Here is a 23140-nt window from a genome sequence, read left to right on the forward strand (position 1 = left end):
TTTTTTATTACTTTAATTCAACAATTTGCTCATGACTTAAGCCATTCAAACAGTAAACGTTTTTATTCTTGTAACAATCTTGACATGCAATGCAAGTATAGATATAATGACATTAATTGTTTCTCTCAGTTGCTAATTTGCAAGAGATTCCATCTTTTGATTTATCAAAATATCAAACTATTTACATCAAAGTGATGGATCTGAGCATGAACGTTGCTTATTTAGGAAACTTCCGGGCGACACTTTTTCTCATGAGTCCGTAGATAAGAGGAGCTGGTGAAACTCTTCCCACATGACGAGCACTTGAAAGGCTTCTCTCCAGTGTGAACTCTCTCGTGATCTTTCAGGCGTCCTGAACGGAAGAAACTTTTATCACAGTGTGAGCACTTGAACGGTTTCTCTCCGGTGTGAACTCTCTGATGTTGTTTTAATTGGTCAGCTCTACTGAAGGTCTTCTCACAGTCAAAGCACATATAAGGTTTTACACCAGCATGAATACTCTCATGCTTTTGTAAAGACTGCAGTCGTGAAAAACTCTTTCCACAAACAGAACAAAAGTGCGGCTTCACAGCAGCGTGAACTTTAAGATGTGATCTTAAGCCTGCTTCCACAGTAAATGTTTTCTCACACTGATCACAGCTGAATGATTTCACTCCGGAGTGACAGCGCAGATGATTGTCGAGAACTTTTTTGTAACCAAAACTCTTTCCACACTGAGAGCAAGTGAACAGTTTTTCTCCAGTGTGAATCCTCATGTGACTCTTAAGGTGCTCTTTACATCTGAAACTCTTTCCACACTCAGTGCATGTGAACGTTTTTTCTCCAGTGTGAACTCTCATGTGTTTTGTAAGGTTTCCTTTACATCCAAAACTCGTTCCGCACTGAGAGCATGTGAACGATTTCTCTCCAGTGTGAATCCTCATGTGTTTCTTAAGGTGATCTTTACGTGTGAAACTCTTTCCACACTGAGAGCAGGTGAAAGATCCGTTGACTCTAGTTTTCTTAGCTCGTTTCTGTGTGACTTTTTTTTCGGTCTTTGAAGCGACTGCGTTTCCATCTTCATTTGTGAAAAGATGAGATTTTTGCTGTTTGTCTTCATTCACTTCCACAGCGTCTAAAATCAACACATTAAAGGGTTAATTTAATTAAGGGTTAAAAGAGTCCATGATTTAATCACCCTCAAGCAATCCTAGGTGTATATGACATTCTTCTTTCAGATGAATAAAATCAGATTTATATGAAAAGTCCTGGCTCTTCCAAGCTTTATAATGGCAGACTTGATGGGTTGTTATTGAAGTCTATAAAAGAAAAAAAAATCTACCGATAATAAAACTGCTCCACACAACTCCTGGGGGTTAATAAAGGCCTTCTGAAGCGAAGTGTTTGTGCAAGAAAAATATCTATATTTAAAACTTTAAAAAGTGAAGTATCTTTATGTATCTTTATCCATGTATTATGTATCTTTTATGGACTTCAAATTTACTGCCATTATAAAGCTTGGAAGAAAGAGCAGGACGTTTTTAATACAACTCCAGTTTTATTCGTCTGAAAGAAGAATGTCGATACACCTAGGATGAATTGAGGGTGAGTAAATCATGGGCTAATTTTCATTTTTGGGTGAACTATCCCTTTAAATTCCCATAATTCAATAAAAGGACAAATAAGAAACAAATATATGGTTCAATCTCAATTTAGCAGAAATCCAGAAATGTCCCTTTTTCAGGATACTGTATTTTTAAAGGGGGGGGTGAAACACTCAGTTTCAGTCAATCTCATGTCAATCTTGAGTACCTATAGAGTAGTATTGCATCCTTCACACCTCCGAAAAGTCTTTAGTTTTATTATATTTATAAAAAGAAATATGGGCTGTACCGAGTCTTTCTGGAAAAAAACGAGCGCCTGGAGGCGTATCGTGTGGGCAGAGCTAAAGAATGACGAGCGCAAAGCAGTGACGTCCTCAAGCGTGGAGAAGCCCATCGCTATCGATCTCAGCTAATAGATATATGATCCAGAATCATTCGGAGGCTGAAATAAATTGAACAAGAGAAACAGCAACAGCAGGACGTCCGTCTCTGTGGTATGGACTGTATTTAGTGGCCTGTCAACATTTGTGTGTGTTTACTCGCAGTTTATGAGGACATGATTCGGTTTATGGACTACTGTATGCGACTAAACCTTAGCAGTAGCAAGCAAAACGGTTTTGCACGTCAGACTAGTGTAACGTTATACACAGAACAACAATGGAGTAACGTTAGCGCATTTGAATGACGAAGCACGCGATCGTGTCGTTTACTGATGTTTACTCACGAGACGATAGCCGACAGCACAGACATCTGAAGCAGTTTAACTCACCGACTGCTTCCAAAGCAGGACCGAACCTTTATCGCTGGGACCGCTCCGTCAGAAACACACTTCTTTGGTATGATTTGGTGAAGTCCTGACAGCAGTGGCGTGGAAATCCACTTTGAGACGTGACTGAAGCGATGTTGTGAAGCTTCCCGTAATTTCTGCGTTCAAATCGGTTCAAATGCAGCGCTGCCTTCCGGGAATGCTGTGCTGAAGCGCTGAAGTCGCTCGACGTCACTCAAGATTTGACATTTACTTTATAGGAATAAAGTGGAGCGCGGCGCACATCATAAGTGTTCACGGACTACTGGATCTGCACCTGAGCGAGTGTTTATGGGCGTGCGTTTCCTCTCTCGCTCTAGTCACGCGCGCGCACCCTACCAGGAGAAGAGCCCGTACGGCCCATACAAGGACCTTCCACTCTATTAACGTCAAGCCGACCCATACTCGAAAAAAACTCTCCGAAACTTGTGAGAAACCGGAAGGAGTATTTTTGACAAATACTCCATCAAACGTCCAACTTTAGTTTTTGAAACTTTGTCTATGTTTAGGATGGGAATCCAAGTCTTTAACAGTGGAAAACGCTCAGTATGCATGAAACAGCATTTCACCCCCCCTTTAAAGATAATTTTGTAAAATCCAAATGAGCTTTACAGAAACAATTATTGCACATGCACCTGTGAAATAGTCCTTAAAACACACACCCCTGCTTTCACAGACAAGGCAAATATATGTTTGAGCCGTTTTAACTGAAAGCAACTTCAGTAAAATGCATTTCCCCACATATCTAAATGTAGCAAAGTAGCAAAGTTGAAGAAGCCCTATTTCTAAAACAGTTGGAGTGTTCATTTAAGTGTAAGTGCTGTTTTCCCCGTTTGTGTTGTTGTTAAGCTATATTAGTTTGCTTTCCCTTTGAGAACTTACTAATGCACAGATCCAGTACTTGCTGTCACGACCCTTTTTAATTTTTTTTTATCTCAAATCAGGATATAGACATATGCATAATCTGTTTATATTTGATCGTTCAAGAGTAACGTTAGGCTAATGAGCATAGAAATAACACATTCAATACACTCGCGCGAGCGATGACAGGCAGCAAACACACCCAGCCTGACATCGGAGTTTGTAGTTTTCATCACTGATATTAACTTTTTTTAGTGCAATCGGGTATATTATACTTTTAGTTGGTCATAATGCAAGAAAGATGGTAAGAAAGATTTGCCTTTGCGTTCACGATCGCGGAACTGCAAGAACCGTCAGACTCAGCTGAAGAATAAAATCTGTTTTATGCATCTGTGGGGTACGATTAGAAAGAGGCTCGTGCCAATAACACAAAAGCTGATTGGCTACAATATAAGATGCATGCTTGTCTAATTTGTAGTTGTAATAGAGCGAACAATAGTTGGTCTAGCAAAAGAAAGAACTACAAACACCACGGAACAAACGCGGGAGGCGAGAGCATTTTAATGAGGTAGGGTTACCTGGACGTAGGAAAATGAAGACCTGTTTAACATTATTTAAGACCTAGAACGCAATGCTTTCGCGAATTTAAGACTTTTTAAGGCCTTATATTTTGATTTTGAAATGTAAGACTTTTTAAGACTCCACAGGGACCCTGGATATTGCGTACTGTTGCGATATGCATATTGTGATATGTACATTTGCGATATTTCGATAACTTGCCCAGCCCTAGTGTGCATGTCTGCGTGTGTGTGTGTGTGTGTGTACCAGATCTGTGCAGGCCTAATGTTGGAGATGGACAGTTCTGCATACGACACCAGACTTGAAAACGCTTTTCTGTGGTCTCTGACGTTATTGTTCTGATGTAATTCTAATTATGGGGCGACAACTAGTCTACCTAGTTTGGCGATGTGTGCTCCTGTCTATGTGTGGAAATTTACCATGACTGTGCATTTCTCTGAACCAATCATAACCATCAACATTGCAGTAATGACGTGGATAGACCGAGGATGGACAATTGTATGTATGATAGGGCGAGGCAACGAGACGGTGAGAGAGGGAGCACGGCCTACGAACTCCTTGTGAGACTTTGAAGCTGGCTTCTGCTGTTGAAACTGCAAACTATTCTTAAGTAAAAATTGTTTTAATTAATTGCACTCCTGACTCTTGGTCTTCATTTTTCACAACTGGTCTTGGGTCACAAGCTATTAACCCCCAACACCAGTGTTTGGAATAACACATTACAAAAGTAATGCATTACAATAACATATTACTTTTTACAGTAACATAACTTTTTGCAGTAAAGCAGTAGTGTAAGGCATTACTAATCAATTTTCAGTAATATTTTACATGCATATGTTCAAAAATAACACACTTAGCCCAAAATGTAATTGTAAAAGTAAACAAGTTACCTGTTCGTGGTCAGTCAATAGCTGCGTGTGGTGTCCAAGTTTGTAAATAAAGACTAAATGGTAGCTTCTGATACATTTGTATAGCAATCGTTTCAATTCATATCCCTCTTGCTGTGTACCAGTTTGTATTGTGTGACCTAGTCCAGTGAAGGCTTGTTTTTTTTACAGTTTTACAGGAGTCCCGGGAGGCATGATTTCAGCCTCTGTGCTTGTGGTGGCCAGTGGAACAGCGTCTAAAACAGGGGTCTCAAACTGCCGGCCCGCGGGCCATTTACAGCCCCCCCTCCACCTGCCTCCGGCCCGCGACTGATGTAAAAAAAAATATAATAATCCGGCCCGCAATTAAAAAAATAAAAATAAAAATTCTATATATATGAATTAGTTTTTTTATTAGTTTTTCTAGTTGCTTTATACTCATTTAAACTACCCCTTCATATCGGTTCTATTAAAAAAACGTGAACGCCTAAAAAAAAACGCGCATAGCCTACCGGCAGATTTGAAGGGGAAAAAAACCTGCGCATATTTGATGAGAGTTTTGTTGTTTTGCTGCTAACGAAAACGAAATATGTCTCTTTCGAAAGCAAAAAGGAAAGTGGATGGTGAACACACACAGTTTCAAGAAAGATGGACGTTGCAGTATTTTTTTGTGGAGTTTAATGGAAATGCTACCTGTCTGGTGAAGTGAGAGGTCAAGTGTCTAAGTCACAACATCTAGCTACTTGGGTTTCACAGGGCTCAGTCCTTGGACCACTTCTCTTCTCCATCTACATGTCATCATTAGGTTCTGTCATTCAGAAACACGGCTTCTCCTATCACTGCTATGCTGATGACACTCAACTCTTCTTCTCATTTCAACCAGATGACCCTACAGTCAGTGTTCGTATCGCTGCCTGTCTGACAGACATTTCTGACTGGATGAAGGAGCATCATCTTAAACTCAATCTTGCAAAGACAGAATTACTTGTTTTCTCAACCAACCCAGCACTTCATCAAAATTTCTCCATTCAGCTTGGTTCATCGACCATAACTCCATCAAGGACAGCCAGAAACCTTGGAGTTGTGATTGATGACCAGTTAAACTTCACTGACCACATTACTGCAACAGCCCGGTCCTGCAGATTTGCTTTATACAACATTAGAAAGATTAGACCCTTCCTATCAGAACAGGCTGCACAACTCCTGGTTCAAGCTCTTGTTCTCTCCAGACTGGACTATTGTAATGCTCTTCTGGCTGGGCTTCCAGCATGCACTATCAAACCCTTGCAGCTGATCCAGAATGCAGCGGCGAGAGTGGTCTTTAATGAGCCGAAGAGAGCGCATGTTACGCCTCTCTTCATCAAACTGCACTGGTTGCTCGCATCAAATTCAAGGCACTAGTTATCGCCTACAAAACAACCACTAGCTCTGCACCAATATACCTTAACTCACTTGTTCAGACTTAAGCCCTATTCGGACTGGATTAGTTTAACATGGGGACATGGGGGTAAAGTCATTTTACCTCAGGACGTCTGTAATATTAATGGCCAATTCGCACGGGATAAGACATCTCAGTAAAACTAGCAGAAGTGGGAGGAGTAACTCGCTTTACGCACCTCCTTGACGTCATGTGCGTATGACGTTACCGTTATAACGTGAGCAAACCAAAACACAACCTGAGCGCCAGTCTGAACTCCGTCTCCAATATGTGTGTTTTAATAAACAGTTAGGTCCAGTCTAACGATTCTGATTGGATTATGTTGGTAATAGACACTTTCCTAGAGCTAAAATGTGTTCCTCTAATAAGTGCTTTTGATCTTCTTTTTGCTTTAAATGATATGCGGAAAATACTGGACATTTTCCACAGATTTGTCCCACCACCTACAACGCAACCGAATGCTTCAAGCGCCTCCATGGTCGCAAAAAGTGCTCTTTTTTAACTTTTAAACAGGAAATTACGGAATTTTACCATACATTTTTACAGCAGGTCTATTCGAACGGGATTAGTATTACCTGAGGTAATTTTTCCGGACCTTTTTACAGAAGGTAAAAGTCTCAGTAATCTTTACTGACATTGTCCGTAATGATTACCGAGATGGCACATTCGGACGGGACTAAAATCACCGAGAACCTCTGGTAATAATTACTTTACCCCCACGTCCCCATGTAAAACTAATCCAGTCCGAATAGGGCTTTACACACCCTCCAGAAGCTTGCGTTCTGTGAGCGAGCATGAAATCGCTCTCACGGACATTTTCCTGGACCGTTCCCACCTGGTGGAATGACCTGCTAATCTCAATTCGTCTTGCCGAGTCTGTAGCCATTTTTAAAAAAACATCTTAAGACACATCTTTTCCATTTGCACCTGATTAATACAGAATAGCACTTACTGATCACCACAGCAACGACCAAAAGCGCACACTCTCGGATCATATCTACGTCTCTCATCCGGATTTGTGCCTTCAGGCGGGTATGTTTCATAGTTATCATAACTATCAGAATCCAGTGTTCTGTATTTTGCGTACGTGAGTTTTTGCTGTCGATGGCTATTGCTGCGCGTTTAGCTAGAATGCCATACAAAACCAACCCATTGGGCCACTGAATCTGCATTAACGACAACAGCTGGGGCAACAGCCTTAGTCCTAATGGGTTGTTATCATAGCTATCAAAATCCAGTGTTCGGCATTTTGCATACGTGAGTTTGTTGTAAATGTCTAAAAAATAAAATAAAAAATAAAATAAAAAATTTGTTGTGTATTTTGCTAATTAATTGAGATTTCTTACAGCTCTTACAGGTTGTTGGCCTTGTCTCTTTCGTTGCTTCTATTACTCTCCCCTTTTCTGTAAGTCGCTTTGGATAAAAGCGTCTGCTAAATGATTAAATGTAAATGTAAATGTCTGATATGCAAAGAAAAAGTCGCCGTTCTAAAGGAATACAATCTCAAGCGTCATTACTCGACTAAACACGGAGAACAGTATGACAAGTACCAAGAAGACGAGAGGAAAAAACGAGCCACGCAGTTGCAGAGAGAGCTAATGTCCCAGCAAAGCCTTTTCCATAAAGCCAAAAAGGATGCTGATGCTGCCGTTGAAGCAAGTTATGTGGTGAGTGAGTTGATCGCAAAAGCAGGAAAGCCATTCACTGAAGGGCAGTTTATGAAGGACTGCATGTTAAAAGTCACTGATATTTTATGTCCAGAAAAGAAGAGCTTGTTCAACAATCTCTCTCTATCGGCAAACAGTGGCAGAGCAGATAAGAGAGTTGTCGAGTTACATTTATGACCAGTTGCGCGGCAAAGCTAGAGATTTCACTGCATACTCCGTGGCCCTTGACGAAAGCACAGACAAAACAGACATTGCTCAGCTAGCCATTTTCATCAGAGGTATTAATGACCAATTTGAAGTGACGGAGGAGTTGCTGAGTTTGTGTCCAATGCACGGCCGTACTACAGCCAAATATATATTTCAGCAGCTGTGCGACGAGATTGAGCGCGCAAGTTTGCCATGGAACAGACTGGTTAGCATTACCACTGATGGTGCCCCGTCTATGACAGGCAAAAAAAAAAACGGACTGGTAGCGCTGGTACAAAGAAAGCTAGAAGAGGAACATGCAGATCCAGCAGTTGTTCTGCACTGCATTATACACCAACAGGCACTGTGCAGCAAATGCTTGAAATATGAACATGTCATGTCTGTTGTCCTGAAATGTATCAATTCTATCAGGTCAAGGAGTTTACAGCACCGCCAGTTTCAGGCCCTTTTAGAAGAAATTGAGTCAACATATGGCGATGTACTTTACTTCACTGAGGTGCGCTGGCTAAGCAGGGGGAATGTCCTGAAGAGATTTTTTAAATTAAGAGCAGAGGTGAAGAGATTCATGGATGATGGCAGAATGGATGTTCCTGAATTTGATGATGCTAAATGGGTCATGGACCTTGCATTCCTAGTGGATATAACACAGGAGCTGAACATCCTTAACCTGAAACTCCAGGGTCCTGGTCAGCTCATCACAGCAGCATATGAAAGTGTGAAAGCCTTCTCCACAAAACTGAGATTGTGGAAAACTCAGCTTTCTGCAAAAAACCTCAGTCATTTCACAACATGCAGATCTCTTGTGGAGGAGTGCACATCATTCAGTGGTGATGAATATGCCTCTGCTATTGAAAACCTACTGCAGGAATTTGATCAGCGTTTTGCTGACTTCAAAGCACACCGTGACACTTTCCAGATGTTCGCAGATCCCTTCTCAGCTGACGTGGAGAGTGTCCCAAGTTTGTTGCAAATGGAACTTATTGAATTGCAGTGCAACAGTGAGCTAAAAACTAAATTCAGAGAGGCACAGGGAAAAGCAGACAAGACAGGACAGTTTCTGAAAGAATTACCTCCATGCTTCCCAGAGCTGTCAAAAGTGTTCAGTCGGGTAATGTGCCTTTTTGGAAGCACATATCTGTGTGAGAAACTTTTCTCAACTATGAACTTCAATAAATGCAAGAACAGGTTCAGGTTTAGAGATGCCCATCTTGAAGCTGTACTTAGGGTTTCAACTGTGACCTCAATCAGGGCAAACGTGGCTCAGTTGCGTGAGAAGAAACGCTGCCAGGTGTCTGGCAAGAAATAGAATAGTGTGCAAATATATTCAGTGATTGCATGTGTTCTCTGCAAGGTTGTTTGTTTTATGCAAGGTATTGACAAGTTATTTAAGTTAAAATAAAGTAAGGGAAAAACATTTGCACTAACTGTACAAAAAATATATATATATGCTGCTGTTTACATTTTTTATTAAATTCTATTACTAAAAAATTTTTTATACTTAAGTAATTGAGAGCTAACATCACAGCAAATAAAGTAAATGTCCAGAAATAGTGTGCTTTCTTGTTGTGCTTGAATGTTAAAATGGCCCTCCTATGAGATGTCAATCACAGCAATGGCCCCCAGCCAATTTGAGTTTGAGGGTGTACTCACACTAGGCACGGTTGCCATGAACTGGGCCCGAGTACGAATGTCCCCCCTCCCCACTCCCCCGCTGGCCTGCACTCACATAGGGTTTCAGCATTAGTGCCGGAGCACCCTTACGTCATTATGGTGCGGCGGTTTCGGGTTTCAGCATTCGTGCCGGAGCACGCTTACGTCATTATGGTGCAACGGTTTCGGGTTTCAGCATTCGTGCCGGAGCACGCTTACGTCATTATGGTGCAACGGTTTCGGGTTCCAGCATTCGTGCCGGAGCACGCTTACGTCATTATGGTGCGACGGTTTCGGGTTTCAGCATTCGTGTCGGAGCACGCTTACGTCATTATGGTGCGACGGTTTCGGGTTTCAGCATTTGTGTCGGAGCACGCTTACGTCATTATGGTGCGACGGTTTCTGGATAAACAGGAAGAGCGGCGCTCTCTGGACACGATGGAGTCCATCGCTCTGTTTTCTTTGTGGATAATTTTGTGTCGTTTGGTCCACGGTGGTCCACAGCCCTCTCACAGCCTGTTGTTAAACAGATGTGTCGCCTTAGTGGCGCGAAAATGTTCACGTAATCATGCTGCTCGTATGAGGAGGTTTTCAAGGTACCAGCTGAAGTGCAGCAAGGACTTTGCAGCTTTGATTACGGACTCCAACACGGTTAGCGCTCACACTGCATGCGAACCGCGCTCGAGTCCAACTGAACCGTGCTCTGGCCCACCTCTTCCAAGCGGGCCAGGGCCAGCTAATCGAGCCGCGGCCGGGCACGGTTCGGAGCACTCACACTAGTCAAACGAACCGTGCTTTGGTAGTCAAACGCACTCGGGCACGGTTCAGAGCACTCACACTAGTCAAACGAACCGTGCTTTGGTAGTCAAACGCACTCGGGCACGGTTCGGAGCACTCACACTAGTCAAACGAACCGCGCTTTGGTGGTCAAACGCACTCGGGCACGGTTCGGAGCACTCACACTAGTCAAACGAACCGTGCTTTGGTAGTCAAACGCACTCGGGCACGGTTCAGAGCACTCACACTAGTCAAACGAACCGTGCTTTGGTAGTCAAACGCACTCGGGCACGGTTCAGAGCAATCTCTGAATTGTTTTTTTTCGGTTAGAAATCATGTTCATGCATGCGGTTATTAACGTTACTGTAGTGAAGCAGAGCAGGACCGAGTGTTGAGGAGCTGAGCACGGCCACTGGAGCGATTGTTATACAAATACCCGCCTCGCAAGCATCGGGACTTTTATTATGACGGGACGGGACACATTCAGTGGGCGCCCGCACTTCTGCGTTTCCAGTTATGATTATAAGGTAAAGCAGCTCTGTTTATCATATTAGATACATTTAAGTGTGTTAGTTCTAGATGTAGTAATAAACACCAACCTGTTTCTTCCTCTGTCTCTTCATCACTCGTTCTGCGGGATTCTTCCTCAATCTCCATCTTTACAGTAGTATGTCTGTATGTCAAATCCTCCTGCTTGATTCTTCTTCTCCTGTGGGAAAATGGGAATATATTGTTATTATTATCATTAATAATATTACTACTAAATTATCTACTAGAGTAAGGATGAAGGTTTATCATGTGCAGGAGGATTTAGTTGAAGATGTGTCTTAATAGAAACTATGCAAGACCGTCGACCCCACCAAGACTGATAAAAATTTGTTTAACCACCTTACGCCTTGTTCATAGTTTCGTCTGGTTTCGTACCACGATCCCACGCTGACTGCATGCACACCTCATTCATTTTAGGAAAGTGTTTCTGCTCGACACACTCCGCTGTACTATTCTTTGAAATGACATGGAGAGGTAACGTTACTCTGCATCAGTGCATTATGACAAACATCTAAACGGAGAAATAACGGAGGCACTGCACCTTAATGTTAAGAGATAATTGTGAAATGTTCATTGTAATTTTAGACTTATGTTTAGGCTACATTTGAATAATTTGAGTGTTTTCCATGGTTGTGTTGACCTTTCTGCCTTTATAACTGAGGGGATTATAACCCTAATCATTTTATTTAATTTAATATATTTTTCTTGTGGTCCTTATTTTAAATAGATCATAAAATATATCAATAATTATGTGATACAGTTTTCAGCCATATCACCCAGCCCAGAATTATTATCTTAGCTTGGATTGAACATATTAAGTGTTTTCTTGTGTTTGTATGTTTGTGAAGCTGCAGTGACCATTAAGGTTTATTAATGGGCGGCAGTGGCTCAGTGGTTCATGTAATGGGTTGTCTACAAACTGAAAGGTTGGTGGTTCGATCCCCGGTTCCACCTGACCAAGTGTCGAGGTGTCCATGAGCAAGACACCTAACCCCAGCTGCTCCCGACGAGCTGGATCGTGCCTTACATGGCTGACATCGCCGTCGGTGTATGAATGGGTGAATGTGAGGCAAAAATTTAAAGTGCTTTGGATGGCCATAGGGTCTGTTGAAAGCGTTATATAAATCCAGTCCATTAAGCAAATGTAATTTTGCCCAAAAAAATGTTTGCAAAATTACATTTGCTTATTAAACACCAAACCTTAATGGTGACCAAACCTTAATGTTACAATTTTCTTATTTTATACATAATAAGAAAATTGCAAAAACAAATGACAATTTATTGTCGGCGTGAAAATTAAGAGGTGCATGGATTTACAATGTTATTTCAGTTCTGCTTATCCAAAAAAAGAAAGGTCAGGATAGAAATTCCAGCTCAGTTAGAAGTAATTTCCACTCCTGTCCAATTTTCTACATTAAAAAAAAAAATCAGTTTTTATTTTTATTTTATTTTATTCAGGCTAGTTAAATTATTTTCAGGCTACCAAAAAATCTCCAGGGTGCCTGCCCAAAGGGCTACCAGGGATTTCCGATTCTGGGTGGCTCATCTTACCCTAATGGTCTTATTTTCTCTTTTACTTCAAAATAGAAACTAACTTTTTACTCTATAATCCAAAAACATTCATGTGTCCATAAATCCCTCATTAAACTTTGATATTCAACATAATAAATCACCATTTTCCAGAGACACAAAATTAGATTATGTGACTTTAAAACAGTTTCAACTAAATCTCACAAATAATTAAATCACTAAATTAAAAGTAGTGTAGCCATTTATCAAAGGCTCTGAGATTTGGCCTGGACAGAGGTTCATCTTACCCCACGTTTATAAGTTTAGTTTATGACCAATTCTATAATTTTAACTCGAGGTGATATGATTAAATGTAGCAAAACATCAAACGTGTTGGGTTTGTCTATAGGCAGCTGTTATTTCTACATGGTATTTAGTGTTTATTTTCTCAATAATAGTGTTATTATCAGAAATGAGCTCAATATTTCTACATATTAGTTATTAAACTATCAGCCAGATAGCCAAACTAACCTCCCAGCAGTTCAGAGAGAAGCTGAAAGAATATTGATGAGTGTTGATCGCTGTAACGTTAAACGTGTGAATGTGTGCAACAGACAACGACCGCAAATCAGAGATGACGATTTAAAACCTCCAGTTCTTTTCGAGCTAGTTCAATGCATGTAGGATACAAGTTGTCAGATTTAGATTTCTCCCAATAAAAAGGAAGTATAAGTACTCACAGTCGGATAAGCAGCAGATTTAGTCATACACGAGTCACTACAAGTTCACGTGGTTGGAATGAAAGCAAATGGCGGCATCTAGAGGAAGATCTGTAGCGCTGCCAAACTCCCGCATTTAAATAAAGCTTTCAAAGGACATAATATATAATCACGATTATGATAGTAAGATAACAATATTAGATAATCCACTAATTGCAGAAAAAAACATTGGAAATGTATAAAATTGCCAATTGCACCCAAAGTTAAAGAAACGCAATTTAAAATTAACTTAGGCTACTATCCATCTGCGGAGACACTGACTTCGTTTACATGGACAGCAGTAATCTAATTATTGACCTTATTCTAAATAAGACAATATTCTGATTAAGGTGTTTACATGAGTTGCTTTTAGAGTACTCCGTTCATGTTCCCGTTTTACATGTGATAGAACATAGATCGATTATGGCACGTCATTACGTCCCCATGCCACGCTAGGTTCTCCAACATCTAATCATAGTGTGACTTTGGCAGGTGTGTTAATTTTATGGGTTCAGGAAACCCGCTAACTTCACCTGCGGGTGTCGCTGTTGGACAGTGTTACTTTACATTAAGAAGTATAACAAAACATGCGTTTTATAATGTTTTATATACATTTATGTTGATTTATTTTTGTAATATTATGTATATTGTCTCTTTCTGTTTTTTTTGAAGAGACACTGCCCCTCTTTCATCCTTATTGACAGCCTACATTTAGAATAATATCTTTGATTAATGATGAAAAAGGTTTAAAAATCATGACTCTTTGGATTGTTTTTCCTGCCGTCGAGCCACAGGCGTTCACTGAATGACCCATCTGGTTTGCGATTACAGATAAAAACTTATTGTATTTTACTTTTGCAATGAGCATATTAATTACAACAAAAATAAAAATAAAAATATAGACCCTTTTACAGCCCACGTGATCAAAGAGTTGCGCGCGCATTTTGGCAACGGAAGTGGTGTTGTTCCCTAGTGGTTCTCTAACGTGTGAGCAACTCCGAAAGTTTATCAAAACGGTTTCCCAGCATCAAAATGTATTCCCAGCATCTGGCTGTAGCGTTTTTGGTTGCACTAATCGCTATTCCACCAATGGGCTTAAGTTTTATAGAATTCTGACAGGATCACGGCCGTTTCAGAAGAACCGGCGGTACGCAGGCGATTAAATGCATTGATTGGAACGAAGACATAAAAATGCTCGCATAAAAAAAATCATTTGTAAAACATTTACTGCACTTGAAACTTAATTATTTATAATAAACCTCCCAACATTGGCTGCCACTGATGTGTATAATGTACCCCCCACCCCCAGATTATCATCAATAATCACAGTACTTATCAACTTCATTTGTAATGATTTTATTAATAGTTTAATTGCAAAATAACCATCTGAGAAATGTATGCAAGCAACATAGTTGCTATTAAAGTACTAACGTTATAGCATTACAAAATTAAACTTTAAACAGAAGTGTCGACACGAATCAATAACAACATAAAATGTAAGGAAAATGATAAATGTATGTCTGTGTGAAGGATAAGAATAAATGTAGAAAATTGTATTGGACATTCTGTAACTTACATGCCCACAGCCAACGTATTCATAAGCATCCAGTGATTTATATGCTTGTCTCGGGTGTACACGCTCGGTTTCTCAACTAAATACGTATATATCCGACCACTAAGTTATATCCGGCCATCTGGTAACGTCTTCTATCCACTCCACTATAGTACACGGATCTGGAAGCCGAATACCATTCGATAAAGTCAACTATTTAAAATAACTTTCTCGGTTTGTGTTGCTTAATCCGCTCACGTAGCTTGACATGCTGCTGATTCTCGCCACAGTTTGTTGCCAAAATGCGCGCGCATACGTTGCTACGTCATCATTGTATACAAACAGTAAAAGGGTCTATAGAGAGAGGATGCAGTGTTCACAATGAAGAGTCAAGTAAAACACACACCGCCCATAGAGACGCTTTATGGCAGCGACATTTCAGACTGACAGATCCGTAAAAGATAAACGAGACTTTTCCGCCATTTGTTCCACATTCCACTGTTTTGTACACATTGTTATATTAAGTATAATTCCAATTATGTTTTATTGGCCACAATATTATCGATGATTGTTGAAAGGGGCACTTTTGATTAATTTTCAAAAAGGGCAGAGGCTCCAACCCACAAAGCCTCCCCTCTGCACTTCCCTGGTGTGCGTTACGTTATGTGTCCTGTCACAAAATGCGGTGAAATCTCCGACATGACATTAATAGTTAGATTAAGGTCTGTACATGTCTCCGATAATGCGACTAAAATAGGCATACTCCACATGTCTTAATCCGATTTATGTGTAGTTAGATTATGACTTTAATCAGATTAAGGTAATTAGAAATCGCTGTCTACATGGTAGCCTCTTAATCAGAGTATTGTCTTAATCAGATTAATATCGGAGTAGGCTATTTGTTGTCCATGTAAACGTAGTCACTGAGGGGTAGATTTGGTTTTGATGTTGACCCTTGCGACTTTTGTCGTGAAAACCCAGAACGAACAGAGCATTTATACTTCCTTTGCTCAGTTAGTAGGATGTTTTGGGAAAATGTACACAGCTGGTTTAATAATAAAAGTAGCCAACCTGAACACTTTACAATAGAAGATAATCGTATTTATAAACTAACGAGGGATCTTTCACTTTTGATTAACATTATAATTACGACATTCACAAAAGTAAATGGAAAAAACAATTGCCAAATGTAAACTGTTTTAAAAATGATATTCGTATGTTATTATCCTCTTTGAACCTTGACAAAAATTCTAAACAAACTTAAGCTGTTATGCTGCTGAAATGTGAAACAATCCTGTAACACATTCTCATTGTCATTTTGTTGTTGCCTTGCCTTGCCTTGCCTGTTTTTTTATTTTTTATTTTGTTGTGTTTTCTTCCTTGCTGTTGTCTCCACGAGAGTTTGTAATAAACATAATTTTTTAAAAAAAAGCGTAAATAGTAGGGGGCGGAGCATATAGGTCTAGACCATAGACTGTAATAAATAGGCCTGGACTGTGATGACAGGTTTTGACGGGATCAGCACCATAAATCCTGCAACGTTTTTCATATCTTTCATATCGCTATACTTTGTATTATCTTAAAAACTAAATTACAAAAAAAAAAAAAAATTTGTTAGCCAGTTAAAACTAGATTGCTGTGCTGGTTCACTTTAGTGGGAATGTGGTCTCAGACCCTTTTCACACCCTTACAAACCCATGTTTGTGCCTCAGTAACCAAGATATACGTTTGTAAAGATTATTATATTTTCTCAAAAAAAGATTCAAACGGTTAATGAATAAGTGAATCTATCAATGCTTCGGATCACCGATTTCAGCGGTTTGATGCGATCCGAACTGCTGCAATCACGTGACATTGGCAACCCGAATCATTGATCGATTCACACCGTTTGAATCTTTTTGGAGGACCGCGGAAGAGAAGACAATGCTGAATAAAATCATAGTTTCTGATATTTTTGGACCAAAATGTATTTTCGATGCTTCAAGAGATTCTAATCAACTCACAGATGTCACATATGGACTACTTTGATTATGTTTTTATTCCCTTTCTGGACATGGACAGTAAAGTGGGCATAGACTGCATATGCTCTGGGACTAAAATATAAAATATCTTAAACTGTGTTCCGATGATGAACGGAGGTCTTACGGGTGGGGAACGACAATAGGGTGAGTCATTAATTACATCAATTTAATTTTTGGGTGAACTAACCCTTTAAGCTTTTCTCTAAGAAAAGAACAAAGAGCGGCACTGAAGTCATTCTTAAGAAGGGAAGATGTGTTCAGAGTTTTGCCGAACGGATACGGCGAATGTTTAATCTGTCAACCATAGCTGTCAACTAGCTCTGGTTCACCTTCGTTGCTCTGGTTGGTTGTAGCGCTATCCTATCGTGTGCAGAGGGAGTTTGAAAGACGACCGTTTATCCGCCCCTCGGATTGAGCTGTCAATGGTGAGTTTCCAGACCAAACATCTCTATGTGGGTCTGGCTTGTCAGGCTATGATTTTCCACCTATTTGCTTACAACTTGAAACCACCTGTTTACACACAGCCTTCATTTTTATCACCTTATCAACTCTTGCCCGAGTTGAAGCTTCCAGGCGGCCTGCACGGCGCTAACATCTTGGGACCAAGTCTGCCGCAGTAGAGAGCAGGAAGTAGAGCAGGAAGCACGTCGTGATATCAAAAGCCCGCCCACACTCTCACAGATGCAGAACAAATAATTATGTTGGTAAACCAGTTATAGAGATATATCTGCTCCAAAAATCCCGAAAAAAGTCCGTTAGTGCCTCAGTGACAACTTCACTCAGAGAAGCCGTCAATCTCAGCTGTCAATCATGACGTCACACCCCCCCCCGTTTTTATAGCATCAGATAACTAAGTAAAACTAAACTTATTTTAAAAACGAACACTTGAAATGAAATCATCGTGATGATAACTGCCTTCAATGACATAAACTAACTTTGGGGAAAAAATATTTGAGGTGTAATTTTATTGTTTAGTTTGACTCGCGTCCATAAGAAAACACAGAGGGGCAACAGAGGGGGGCGATCGAGGCGCGAAAGCTTCAGTTTCTGAGAGGGAGACTGCAGGTCTGGTTCATGCAAGGCTGTGTTCCACTCCACTATTAGACACGCACTTGCGAACTTCCCTAAGCACTTCCCCTTGGGGGAATCCCCGCCGCCATTTTGAAGTGCGTTCCACTTTGAAGGGGGGATTTTGAAATCCACTGCCGCTTCAATATACCTTTATATATATTTATATCCTAATTAACTTTATAATCACAACTTTAATCAATATTACCTATATTATTATAATGATTCTATCCAGTTATGATTTTGCTTTGTTTCTTGTTTTCTAAAGTGTGTATTTGGTCTCTGAGGAGTGTCTGAGGGTCTGGCCTAGAGATGTGTGATGTGTCACTAAACACTGGCAACAAGGTCGTGTGTTTGGATTTGAGGTATCACACACCCCTAACATGTAACATGGAGTGCAGTAACAGCGTTTGCTCACTTTGCCCGGCTTCCAGATATGAAATATGGATTTGTCTTTCATTTAATTTATTATGTTTTATTCCTTTTATATTTCCTTTTACTGAAACACTAAAGACTCAAGATGAATATTGCCTGTACTATTGTGTGTCCCTCTCACTAAAGGAAAGCACATGTTATCTGTATGTTTTGGTAAGAACTGGTTAAAACTGGAGCTTAATCAGCTCCAACCTTGGAGAGACTGTGTATCTGTGTATGTGCGCAATATTCTATGTTACAGATCAGAATGGTGTTCAATGGGCACCCTAAGAGATGGGTGGACTTGTTGTTCTGGACAAGCTGGCGCCTGCTCCAGATCTGGAAGATCACTACGGGCCTAATTCTGGGTGAAAGCATCAACAAGTGACACGTCAGTGGAAACGTGCATCAGATTAACTGACTCGAGTGGAAATTTACCATGACTGTGCATTGTCTCTGAGCCAATCAGAACCATCCACATCGCAGTAATGACGTGGATAAGACCTTGAAAACGGTATAACTGTTGGGACAATTGTATGTACGATAGGGCGAGGCAACGAGACGGTGAGAGAGTGAGCGCGGCCTACGAACTCCTTGTGAGACTTGAAGCTGGCTTCTGCTTTTGAAACTGCAAACTATTCTTAAGTAAATTTTTCTTTTATTTAATTGCAATCCTGACTCTGTCTTCATTTCTTCACTACTGGTCCTGGGTCATAAGCTGTTAACCCCTAACAGTTTTGGTGGAGGATGCGCGAGCAATCATTCTTAGGTGACATCCCTGGCTAAAAACAAGGTAGGCAGATTTGAATTATTTTTGGTTAGGGCTGTCTGGTTGGAAGAGTTTGGAGAATTGGGAAGTGAGACTGTGAGTATACGTACACACTCAGACGTGAGTGTGGAACACCAGATCCTTGGCAGGCTGGTGTAACGCCGAAAGCCTTCAGAGGCAGACGGTGGGTGATAACTCCACTCCATTAGGGGTCGGAGGACTCCACCCATTGAAGGGTCGGAGGGACACTGGAAGCCATCACTGGCAGAAGGTGTCAGAATAACTCCTACTCATACCTATGGAAGGGTATGAGGTCACTAGTAAGCCAGGCTTAAAGTTGCTACTAGTGTGTGTCTCCGAACAAAGCTCTCTGACTCTTCCATTCAGACAGGGGCGCCCCGAGGTTAGAGAATTAGGTAGTGAGAAATTTAGTAATTAGTTAAACAAAATAAAAATAGATACAGGGTTGTTTTTGCCAGGGATGCATCTGGAACGATCCCGAGTAAAATAAAAATTGTGACCCAAATTGGCACGGACCAGTATGTGTGACGTTTTCGTACAAGTGTCCTTTGCAGTTTCATCACGCAGAAGCCACAGCTGTGTTGGGTAAAGATCGCCGCCTCCATCTCTTGCTGTTTCGGTGAGTATGAACTTTGACTAAAATATGGCTGATAAATTGTGAGATGATCAGTAACTTGATCAGTCTTGATAATATGTTGAAATGAAAGAGAGCAAATGCTGTAACTAGCTTTGCTCTGAAGCCCTCACTTAAAAGAAATTAGCAGAACATATTTATAAAAAAAACAAAATTAAAACATGGCAGCAAGGTTTTAATTCTGATTGAAAAGTTAAATAGCAACCGGACTTGCTACAAACAAAGAGTGCTTATTAATGAATTTGTAAAATGGGTGGGGTTTAACCCCTGAACGAAAAATCCCATAAGATTACTGAGGGATGGTATAGTCTAATTGCCAAACGTAATAAATTGTCTGAAATTACTGGAATTGAGGTGTAGTCTGAAAAAGGGCTTGAGATTGTTTTTGAAAAAGCGAAAACACCAAGATGTGTGAGCAGCCAGTCTTATCTGCCCCCTCCCCTCTCGCGCGCTCTTCTCTTCTCTGACTGTCCGAGTGAGTGCTGCTTTAGGCACTGCCTTACAGACTGGGAACTAGACTGAAACATGCCAGTTGCTGAAGGACAGAGAGTTTTAATTGTGGTCAGCAGGGCCATTTTGTATGTAACTGTAACCACCCACCCATACGGTGTAGTAATGGTGGCAAATCAGCCCATCAGACTAAATTTTGTTGATGAAACAAAGTAAGAAAGTAACAAAGAAGTGGCTTACACTCTGTCTAACAAAATAATGAAATATGAATATAAGGTCTTAAGTAATTATTTTTGAAGGAAATATCTATGATAATTAAATAAAATTTTGAGGTAAAATTAAAGACATTAACTGAAAAACGTGAGGCAAGAAAATGTATAAATAGTAATGTAGAGGTTTAAATGACAAATTTATGAAAAAAAAGTGGTTCCTGTTACTCTAACTCTTGAAAAATTCAACAAAAAAATAAAAATAATGTTAATTTGCCTAAATGTTGGTAAAAAACGTTTTTATAAGATAAATTGGCGTTAATATGTTAAAAACCCTAGATGCTGGTGTTTTGGTTTCAAAAAGATAAGCAGGTGCAGAGCTGTAATAAAACCATTCGCTTATCTGAATCTGGCCCCCACCATTTCTGGTGCTATGGCCAAACTTGCAAGAGTAACAGAGACTTAATCTGAGAAATGTATAGTTTCTAAATTAATTGTATGGAAAAAAGACAAATATAAACTTATGATTAATGGAAAATGTGATCTCTGTCTAAGCATAGAGTTTAAAGGAAATGTTTGATGTCTTATTTGAAAACTATTTTAATTTCTAGCCAGACCTTATGCTGAGCTAGTGTGAGTAGTATAAAGTTTATGAAAACACAGTGAACCATCCTGAATAACTCAGAGTCTCTCTCTCATTCAAAACCAGCTCAATGCTGTTATCTGAGCTGTGTCTTAGGTGATAAGATATTTCAAGTAAAAAGCACAGTGCATCAGTTGAAAATCATAGAGACAGTGATTTGTTAAAAAGAGTGAAAGTGCCATTAGGAGGGCAATAATAAAGGTTTTTAGATACAGAATTTTAATGAGTTGAAATTTTTAAAATAAATTATTCCATGACCAGTGACATCTTTGTCTAATCTTAGCCGCCACCATGCACAGGACCAATGGATCAGGTCACAGAGTCAACATGCAGGACATAAAATTGAATGGACAGTGGTTATGGCTAAATTCACTGAGCATAATCTACGCACTAATATGTTGCGGTTTGAAGGATGTAAAATGGTATCAGTGATTAAGTAGTGTTATGATTAACCTGTCTCCATGTTCTACCTATAGTAAGCAGACTAAATGGCTCTGGTGACTCTTGAATGCACTTTCCCCAAGGCTCCAGAAAAACATCTGATCCATTTTAAGGGTCAAAGATCTCAAGCGATGACCAATGTGAATGAGGGTGATTCGCCGAAGACGGGTAAGATCCTCTTTTGGCCAGCGGGGGACGACCTAAGACATGGGGGTCACCGGCATTGGGCACTTCCAAGAAGGGAGGTGTTTTATGTGAGGTGTGTATGAGAGTTGAACCGATGTCTGTGAGGCCAGCAGCATCAGTAAGGGGGGACGCTGTGTTCGTAGGGGCCGAGAGTCCAGACAGGACACAGCATGGCCTGCCCTAATAATGGCTCCTCTATACCACTCACTCAAGTACCGCATTGTTTGTGAATGCCAGGGATAACCCTGAGTGAAAGTTATGATGGTAAAGGTCATTCAAGAGCCAGCTGAGACCATGAGGTGATTGTCAATAACTTTTGTGGAGACCAGAAAAAAAAAAAAAATTATTAATTGAATCAGTAAAACTGTGATATTGAACTAATATTTCCATATCATGAGTTTAATCCTGCAGGTCATTAGATATGGCAGAGGAGAATTTGAAGGCATGGTGGTGTCTAAAGATAAGGACAGCTGTTGAAGTTTAAACAGGAGGTCTGGATAACAAAAGGTATTTAACTTAAGTAACTTGAAGAAAAAAAAAAAAAATCATAGCATAACTTACTTTGAGATGATTATATAGCTATAATTGGAAAGTTAAACATTTAAATTTCTGATACAAATTTATTCTTTAAGGATAAACCAATTTCTAAAACTTTGTGAAGGTTAAAGGTTAATGAATTTAATAAAAGAGACTATCCGTGTAAGAGAGAGAGAGACTGCTTGAGAAGGAGGAATGGTGCTCTGTCTGTTATCGTCCTGCTAAAGCTGAAACTAAACAAAAGAAATGATATCAGAACCAAAACAACCCAGCTGACTTCTCTAAAAATGAAGGAATAATGAACAGACATGATTTGAAAATTGGTTAAGAAACCATGTAAGAACTGAGATAATGAGCAATTCAAAATTATATGTTTAATGTGTGTGTTTGTTGATGACTGCACTTTATGTTTTGTATGTGTTGGTTTGTGAAACTGTTCTGTCCTGATAGTGTGTATGGGGTCATTAACCTCTGGAATGAGTGTTTATCATTACAGAAGGGTTACGGCAAACGACAACTTTTAAAGAAACTGCTAATTCTGAAGGAATCTGGAAAAGTTGATCCAGAATATGGGACGAGCTTTAAGTGGACTGGTATCCAGCTCTGTCTGTTACTGGTAATTATGACTAATTTTGTTATTTATGATGTTGATTTGAATTAATCTCTGGATTAGTTGAAGTGGAATTATAAAGTTAAAGATTGCCGTTTCTTAATGGGTTAAAAACCCATCTCTAAATTTATCTGAGGGTTTAAATTGAAATAATGTCAATTGATTAAAATGGTAAACATAAATGTTAGAAACTTGACGGCAGAGACAAAGTGACAAATTGGCTGAAGTCACTATCTAAATTATCCAGAGATTCCCTCATATTTCTGAAGGCAGAAGGGCGACCAAAAAGATCACTTCTAAAAGAAAAAAAAAGTTTGATTTTGATTTTTCATCCCT

General features: G+C 40.0%; 1 protein-coding gene across 4 annotated transcripts in view; it reads right to left on the bottom strand.

Annotated features, from left to right (window-relative positions):
• LOC137046502 (zinc finger protein 501-like) overlaps positions 1-23140 on the bottom strand; it is a 31106-nt gene continuing 7966 nt past the window's right edge. Inside the window, exons 1-4 of one of the 4 annotated variants that reach the window (XM_067423761.1) lie at positions 13232-13502; positions 11322-11431; positions 11033-11142; positions 2-1114 (exon numbers count right to left, since the gene is read on the bottom strand). In XM_067423761.1, the coding sequence (XP_067279862.1) occupies positions 222-1114; positions 11033-11090 (951 nt within the window). In that variant the 5' untranslated portion in view covers positions 11091-11142; positions 11322-11431; positions 13232-13502 and the 3' untranslated portion in view covers positions 2-221. Of the gene's footprint in view, positions 1115-11032; positions 11143-11321; positions 11437-13231; positions 13503-23140 lie in introns of those variants that run through there. The other 3 variants (XM_067423760.1, XM_067423762.1, XM_067423764.1) reach the window with 3 other exon arrangements.

The sequence above is a fragment of the Pseudorasbora parva genome, chromosome 18 (assembly GCF_024679245.1).
Source record: "Pseudorasbora parva isolate DD20220531a chromosome 18, ASM2467924v1, whole genome shotgun sequence".
Taxonomy (NCBI): Eukaryota; Metazoa; Chordata; class Actinopteri; order Cypriniformes; family Gobionidae; genus Pseudorasbora; species Pseudorasbora parva.